The 8,482-nt window shown below is 38.2% G+C and overlaps 1 protein-coding gene across 1 annotated transcript; it reads right to left on the minus strand.

The window, feature by feature from the left end:
• Positions 1 to 335: 335 nt before the first annotated feature.
• Positions 336 to 6,396, minus strand: LOC137666928 (sulfotransferase 6B1-like). The gene is made up of 7 exons (XM_068407211.1): positions 6,195 to 6,396; positions 4,558 to 4,697; positions 3,798 to 3,887; positions 3,033 to 3,159; positions 2,139 to 2,230; positions 1,471 to 1,627; positions 336 to 466 (listed from the first exon to the last, which is right to left on the minus strand). The coding sequence occupies exons 1-7, from the start codon at positions 6,394 to 6,396 to the stop codon at positions 336 to 338; spliced, it is 939 nt and encodes a 312-aa protein (XP_068263312.1).
• Positions 6,397 to 8,482: the final 2,086 nt, after the last annotated feature.

Consider the following 8,482-nt stretch of genomic DNA (forward strand, 5'->3'; position numbering starts at 1 on the left):
ATTATAAGTAGTCTAGAAAGACTGGGTTTGGCTAGAAAGAGAAAAGCGTTATTTCCTTACAGGTGACAGCTACTGAAACAGGGCTGTTAAGTTTATCTGAATATGGTTAGTTGCCATCTTATTCAGCAAATGAGTGTAGCCAAAGCAAACCAAAGACCTCACCTGTAAAACAAAAGCCCACTGTTCATCATTGCTACTGTAAAGGCTGCTGCAATGTGATTATTACAGTAATTCTAAGGTGCTTGGATCATTGCATCTAGTTTTCTAGTATATAGCATTCAGTTGATTTGAGAGTACATTGGAAAGCTCTTGCTTTAACCATATTTCATTACTTTTCAGGCTTTACAGTACACTTCATACTTTAACTTTGTTCCCAGTTTAGTTCCTCCTAGATGTTCTTCAAATGCTTTGTCCATTTTCTCATTCTGATCTTCTCTGAAAAGATTCTTCCAGTCACGTACACCGCCTTCAAAGAAGAAAAGAAACTCTTGAAAAACAAGAAATTTAATTATATTTTATTCTATAGATCTGTCATTCTTGTTCCATTGTACGCTAAATGGAGTTGATCTGTTTTTCAAGATAAAACTTCACTCATTTTTGCACCAATATAATTTTGTGAAGTCAGTGGAGCTACAGATCTGTGAAACTGCTGTAATGCAAAAGAACATATTCCTCTTCAGGTGACTGTCCAAAAAAGCAGCCTTACGTCCTGTTTCCCTGCAGCTCTTTACTCCAGTCAGTTCTGACTGACAAGGTAGAAGATCACAAAGGCTTAATTAAGAACCATCTGGTAGGAGGCAGAACTGCGTTTCTGCTCGCTTGGCAGCTTGAGTTTTTATTCAGTGACTTTTTAAATGTAAAATGCAGAAATAGATTCTGATAGCCAGGTTGGCCCTCTGATGTCTGTGTCCCCTACACTACACTGCAAAAGTAGTTCCCTTTTGTTTCCCCTTCTCTATGTACCTGATTCTTGCATGCTTGGCTTCTAACCTGTGGGTGTGAACAAGAGGTTGGCAGTGGCCCTTTCAGGAGATCCTACACTCTCCTAAAAAGTGCAATCATGCCATTAAGGCTGAATTTGGCCCAGTTTTGCCTGCTCAGATAAGCCTCTAATGGCTGAAGAATCAGTGGTCTTGGTGCAGAGATGGAGAGGAGTTCAGACACATAACAATTCCTCCTTCATGCCAGTCATCTGTGGGCCTCTCAAATTTGCTCTGTGTGGTTGCTTCTCCTGTGCTGGCTGCAGCCTGCTGCCAGAGCCTTGCTGGGTGTCTTCCTCACCAGTCCTGGTGGTGACTTGTCTTGTGGTGACTTGTCTTGTGGTGACTTGACTAGTCTTCTGAAGCGTAACAGTGATAACCTGCTTGATACTAACCTGTAATGCTAATATGTATGCAAAAAAGAAGCAAAGGATGGGTTGCCCAGGTTCTTGAGAATGTGACATCCTCTGGACCTCTTGGAGCTTCCTACCTTTGCGAAACAAAGTATTGCCAAATGCCCCATGGGTCTTCATCGAGTTTTTCTTCATTGACTGGAAGCTGCTCCTCTCTACTACACTCTGAAGCTCTTCCTCAGTCAGGGAAATCCCAAAGAAAGCAGCTATGTTTTTCACACCCAGAAGTGGATTCTGTAAAGAGGAATGTAACGTACCACATGACATTTGAGCAAATTACACTGCTTTCCGAGGTGTTTGCACTTCCCTACATCTCTCTGATAGCTACATATATAGACTATTCATAGAGTTCAGTAGGACTGGAGTGGTACATAGTGCTTCTCTTCTCCATAATTATGTCAGAGAAGCTATGAGCTGTCTTCCTATAGATCACAAAAGATTGTATGTGATTTACAGTTGAGCAAAATCTGTACTGTTGGATATATAAAAGCTCCCCCCAAAAAATTACTGAGGATTTTATGTACAGTGATTTGGGCTTATATCAGAGCTAAAACCAAATCATTTTCACAAGCAAAATTTTTAAAAAGCTTTTAAGTTTGAATTTCACCTTTCCTTCCCTTAAAACAATAATCTATCTCATACAGTATCACGCAGTTTGAAAACACTACATGAATAAAACGGTTAATTGTTTTAGGAACAAACGCTCTTTGAAGTATAAAATATTTTTCACTATTGGTAATCTCACCTCTTTTAGCTCTTCATAAGTTATTGTCATAACATTTTCATCAGCATATTTGTTCCATTTGGAAAGGTATTCAAAGTAGCATCCCCAGGCCACTAAATAAAACAAAAGAATCCTAAGATGAAGCATAAATGAAGATTAGACAAGCTCCTTATGAAATAAACCAATTTTTACTCCTTGAGTTGATCCCTCAGCCATGGGCATTATTAATCACAACTATGCCAGCGTTTACACCCTTCTGTGGGAATTATGGGGTTTTGCTCCAGGCTTTTCTGACACGTGAAAATATCTCAGGCATATGATTCAATTTGTAAGATGGTACAGTAAAACTTATTAGTGTTTCAAGACAGATGTGAGTCCACCACAGAGCTATCAGTACTCAAACCATCTTGCAGACTCCCTCAATCCAGTTTAAAATCTTGTTTAATCCTCCCTTCTGTTGGCCATGTGATATGCCAAACTGAAGAATTTATGCAATTTTAAACTAGTGGGATTATTTTCTTTCTTTTTTAATGCACTAGACATAGTCCAAATCATTCCTCTGGTCCAATTTGGCATGTAGGTGTTCAGACATCTGCGTGGGCACAAGGCGATGGACATCAGAGAGGAGGGGTGAAAAGGATCCAAGATACAGATAAAAAGGAACTGCTTCTTCCAGAGAAAAAACAGTTTGTGCAAGTGAAAGCAGTTTGCGGAAGTGCAGTTTTGATAAGGATTTATCCTCAGGCAGTAAGACAAGTACTGTAAACTTTAGTCAAATTTCTAACTTTCTGTCTTAAGTCTCTGCTTTTGTACTGTAAACTGAAAAATCCTAGTGACGCTGATTTACAAAGTGCAAGGTTTTTAGACAAAATTAAAGCATTGAATAATTGACACAGACAGAAGAATATACTGTACTTTTCTTCGTCATGAAAGCTATGAAGAAATCATCCCAGGTCTCATAGGAGGGAAGAAAAGATACGGCATTGGAAAAATGGTAAAAAGATGTAGCTACATCTTTTGGATTGCGAATCAGCAACAATATCTAGAAAAAATTAAAATGTTTTATTTGTAGAGAAAGACATAACAGACTATATTATGAAGAAAACAGTAATCTACTTTATAATTGAACCTTGGGGAATTTCTAATATCTTGTACACTACTTGCAGAAGTAGCAATTTCATTCTAAATTCAGAAGGTGAAATATTTCACTTTGCTTCAGTATCTTGTGAAGATGAATGCCTCTAATTACTAGAATATCATTTACACATTAATCAAATTAATTATGCAAAATCCAAGTATGTTTTGCTCAATACAAGCATCATTCATCTTTTAGGTAGTGGGGAAAAAATCACAAAAATACAAATTCCCTCTGAAACATGACACGCTGAAGCCCTCACTTGTGACACCATAAAATGACTCCCATAGGAAATTGTGTCAAAATACATTTTACTGCTGGAGAATTTGTTCCAGCCTCCCATCTCACTTGTGGAGACTGACACAAAGGTGTCAATAAGGATGAACTGAGATTAAATGAGAAGAATGGCAGTACTTAAACAGGCATGTAGAAATGGCCAGGCCAAACACTTAAGATTCTGAAAATTGGCAGAAGAGTACTAAATTGGCTTTTAAAAAAAAATCTGTTGGAGTGTTTGCTTTCAAGACATTAAAATCAGCACTCACCTTGGATTTATTTTTGAAGATAGACCTGGGAAGATTTTCAGGAAGGAGATGAGTAAATATAACTCTTCGAGAAGGTAATTTGTTCATTCGCTTTAAGAATCGGAAGGAGGAAAGTGAACAATTCAGTTAGTACAAGTATTCTTTTCATCAGCCTGTGATGAAATATTGCCTTGCTAAACTTATCAACAGTTACTGTCTGATAGAAGTACTTATTTTTTGTGAGTGTCATCCTGGGATCTTAGTAGACTGCTCTGAGTAGCTCTAATCTTCAAAAGCCCCTGAGAATGAGCGATTGGAAAAAGATTATCCATTGCTAATTCTCTTCAGTGATAATGAATTTAACGTGTTCTGTTAGACAAGGGATCAAATCTAAACGTAAGATGCAGACTCTAACGAAGGATATGTGAAAGCTGAAGGATCTCAAGGAGAGAGAGAAGGTGTGAGAAGGAAGAGCTAGCAAAAGAGACAAAAGCCAGTATCTCAGTATTTGACATTTCATGAGACTCTTCTTAAATACAAAACATGGTACACTGAATTTCTGCAGTTCTTGCATATCTGATGAGTATGGGCTCCTCTCAAGTCCTCTGAAGTGTCCATTTATCCCCCAGCATTTGGTGATGCAGATGAGATTTATCCTGACCATTTGCCACATAGAGAGAAGTAGGAGAGTTCTTATCAAACAGTGGAATATTTCACACACCATATATTCAGTATTAGAAGCGCAAAATTTTGACAACTTTCATACATATTATGTGCCTACCTCATATTTCCCAGTATCTCCAATTTCGAGGTATGGAAATTCTTCTAATTCTTCATCATTCATGCTGCTTTCCTTATTCTGTCTTTTCTTTTCAAATATGGCTACCAGATCACTTAAGATTTGACCTACCCAGTTTGTGCCTGAAAGGGGAAAAAAACAGAATTGTTTGTAAAATCCTTAGAATAAACAGAAATGGTTTTGCCAGGAAAGCCAAGAGCTAGGTAGTACTACCAGGTGAGTTGACTGGTCTCCTTTCATGCAATGCAATCACAGCTGACTATCTGGACAATTGCCTCTCAGGGTCCTACCTTTGTTCTTTACAAGGATACATTTCTCCAACTTGAATGGCTCAGTACATCATAAAATAACTTGTATATTGTAAATTAACTTGTATATTGTAAATTAACTAATAAAGGAGAAGAACCACTAAGATTCAAACAGGAAAACATGCATTAATGTAATAAATTTTTATTGTGACAAATATAAAGGTGATTGGGGTGGTAAACCTCTACCTCAAAACCTAGTATATCATATACGCTTTCTGACATGATGCACAGGATCATCTTGGGAGGAAACATGGGTCACAGAACTTCAACATGGGAGTAGAACCAGATCTGAAAATTGTGCTGTATGTGCTCATTTTCTTTACCAATAGGCAAAAATTCTCTGAAGTGACATTTCCTATACACATTTATTATATTTTTATCCAAAACATAAAAAAGAGCCTGTAGAGAGCTCCCGTCTTTCATTTAACATTTCCTGATTTCTGGACACTGGGCTCCTACATCTGTTTCACTACAGTCTTAATAACTGCATTCTGTGCATAACATTTCTTCAAAAAGAAAACATGATAAAAAAGCAAAAACTTTACAATCCTGTCAACTGTTACTATTTACTGTAAGACTGTGAATCCAATTGCTGGAGGAGAGAAACAGCTACATTAAAATGGATATGAGACACCACTAATCCAAACTTGTAGCTCTGATATAGGCCAGTACAGGGTGCTTTCAGGCAGAAGGAATAAAGATGTAGGGTAAACTCGCAACCTTAGCAAAAATCTCGTCTTGATTTCCCAATAGTCAAAAGATCAGTGTGATCACTTCAAGTGTTACAAAAATAATTTTTTTATAGTTATGGATTTCAGATATTCTTGACATCTATGTGAAATAAACTAAAGAATATGCAGCATGCCATGTGAAGTTACGAAAAGCTCCATTCTGTATAAAAATATAAAGCTATTAATGTTCAAATATAAATGTGAGAGCAGATCCTGCAATATCAAGAGATCTAGTTATCTGTGGTGTGAGAACTGTATTTTATTTCTCTCTAATTTGTGCATTTAACTTCATAACTATAAAAAGTAATGATAAAAAAACCCTTTACATGCTATAGAAAAGAAAATCCCATGTCTTTTTCTCAGTCATTTGAAAAAATCCCTTTATAAAATCTTAATTATTAACTTTGTTGTGCTTTTTGAGAACAAAATCAGTTCTACAGAATTCTGTGAAAATTCCAAATACTATTATTCAGTACAATATATAATATTCTATATATCATATATATTATATATACCCAGTACAAACCTACTTATTTGCCATTACATAACTTTATTTATGAAGAAAGCAAATGATATTCACCAGATTTAGGGTATCCTGCCAAAATAATATCATCACTTCTGGCTTCAAGGGACTCCATGGCTCTGAATTCTTCAGGACTGCAAAGTGTAACAGGGTAGAGAATCCCGTTGTAAGAAAAAAGCAGTTCGTCACGATCCATTGTGTTAGCAGCAACCATTGCCTTATCTATGACATCAGTAAATTTTTTCCTGGACTTCTCCATTCTTCTCTCTCTCTCACACACAGGCTCCGTCACGTTGTGAAATGCTATGCAGAAAAAGAGAGCCACGTGTTACCTTTTAATACGGGGCTGGGTCTTTTTGTTGACCCCTGTGAGCAATAATGCATGACTCTTTCTGAAACTGTAATGAAGTGCGCAACTCCAGTCAAAGACCTTAAGTCATTTGAACCTTTTGAAATCAACAGAAGTTGAACATAAGCAAACAAGAAAAACAAGAAAATGCAATTGCATTCTAGGTTAAAGGGCTTAACTAACTTCAAAATTTCATTCCAAAAAATCTGTAATCACAACACAGAGTTTATAAACAAAATATATCAAAGTACAGTGATGTGAATTGCAGGCTGGAGTTTAAACAGCACGATCACGTTCCTCATGGCAGTTCTGGTATTTCCAGTACTTGCTCTGCTGGGATTTTTTTTTTTTTTTTTTGCTATATCACTCATCATTCTTACCTAAATGGAATCAAACGTGTGGATTGGGAGAGAAAATGTTCAGTGCACTAGCAAGTGAGCTGTGGACCATCCCGTGAGGGCAGCCGACTGCTCCCTCCAGCTGGTGCCCAGGGGAGGCACGTGGACACACACATGCTTTGGCCATTGTTTGGACTGCAGTACAGAATCCTGGCTCTCTGGTGGTTACATAGAAATTACTCATTTATACATGTTCTTTCCTTAATAAGCTCAATCACTGTTTAACAACTGATCAGTCATTACTGAGTTGGTAATAATATAACCTCAGCTCTCTGCTAGAGAGAGTCCAGCGCAGAGCCACGAAGATGATTAAGGGAGTGGAACATCTCCCTTATGAGGAGAGGCTGAGGGAGCTGGGTCTCTTTAGCTTGGAGAAGAGGAGACTGAGGGGTGACCTCATTAATGTTTATAAATATGTAAAGGGCAAGTGTCATGAGGATGGAGCCAGGCTCTTCTCAGTGACATCCCTTGACAGGACAAGGGGCAATGGGTGCAAGCTGGAACACAGGAGGTTCCACTTAAATATGAGGAAAAACTTCTTTACGGTGAGGGTGACCGAACACTGGAACAGGCTGCCCAGAGAGGTTGTGGAGTCTTCTTCTCTGGAGATATTCAAAACCCGCCTGGACGTGTTCCTGTGTGATATGGTCTAGGCAATTCTGCCCCGGCAGGGGGATTGGACTAGATGATCTTTCAAGGTCCCTTCCAATCCCTAACATTCTGTGATTCTGTGATTCTGTGATACAATGATTAGCATTTGTAATGCATATCAGGTGATGAACTTCTGAGTTCACTGACCTCAGTAGAAAAACTGAAGTTAGGCCCAGGTTTAACACTCAAGTCTCTGGCAAGAGGATGGGTCACAAGCAACAAGAAAACAGTTCCCCCAAAAAATTCATGCCAAGCATCTAAATAGCATTTTTTCTTATCTGCATCTTTTGAATGCTGCCTGTTGGGCACTTGGAGCAGGAGGACCAGCAACTGCATTCCTGTATGCTTTTGCCATCTGCTCACCCTGAGGGATTCATGCCTGCTTGCTGACGATGCTGCAGTGCTCATGGGATGACCTAGCCCTACATTTTGACATCAGTTTTATTCACTCCATGGAAATCTTTTGCTTTTCCCTTCATGTTCTCTTTTTTGTAAAACTATGTCAGTATAGAAAGACTACCTATGCACAGGCATCATCTAAACCAAGTGGACATCATATGACTCTTCCTCGATCCATTTGTTGAATGAGATCTCTGCCAAAGTGCAGCCAGTTGGCACCACCTGCATCACTTCACTGATGTTAGCTAAAAACTGCTGTACCATGAAATAGCAGCTTTTCTGATTCTTGAAGTATAACCACTCACTCTAGGAAAACAAAAAAGCAGTTTGCCTTAACTTTTTTCCTTTACCTTCCCTTGGCATTAGACTGTCATGGACTGAAGCTACAAAAATGTGTTTAATTGGTATTTTTACCTGCTGGAGAAAAAAAGAGTTGGGACAGTACACATTCCTTAAGGAAGGAAAAAGAGGGAAAATGGTATGTAAATTATTAATGTATCTCATGCAATAGCATAGTGATGGAATAGGATTTCCGTGATAGACAGACA

Source organism: Nyctibius grandis, chromosome 1 (genome assembly GCF_013368605.1).
Source record: "Nyctibius grandis isolate bNycGra1 chromosome 1, bNycGra1.pri, whole genome shotgun sequence".
Lineage (NCBI taxonomy): Eukaryota > Metazoa > Chordata > Aves > Nyctibiiformes > Nyctibiidae > Nyctibius > Nyctibius grandis.

Coding starts and splice junctions, on each gene's coding strand:
- LOC137666928 (XM_068407211.1), bottom strand. CDS start 6,396: ATGGAGAAGTCCAGGAAAAAATTTACTGATGTCATAGATAAGGCAATG. Junction 3,888..4,557: donor GAGATACTGGGAAATATGAG/GTAGGCACATAA, acceptor CGATTCTTAAAG/CGAATGAACAAATTACCTTC. Junction 467..1,470: donor CAATACTTTGTTTCGCAAAG/GTAGGAAGCTCC, acceptor TCTTCTTTGAAG/GCGGTGTACGTGACTGGAAG.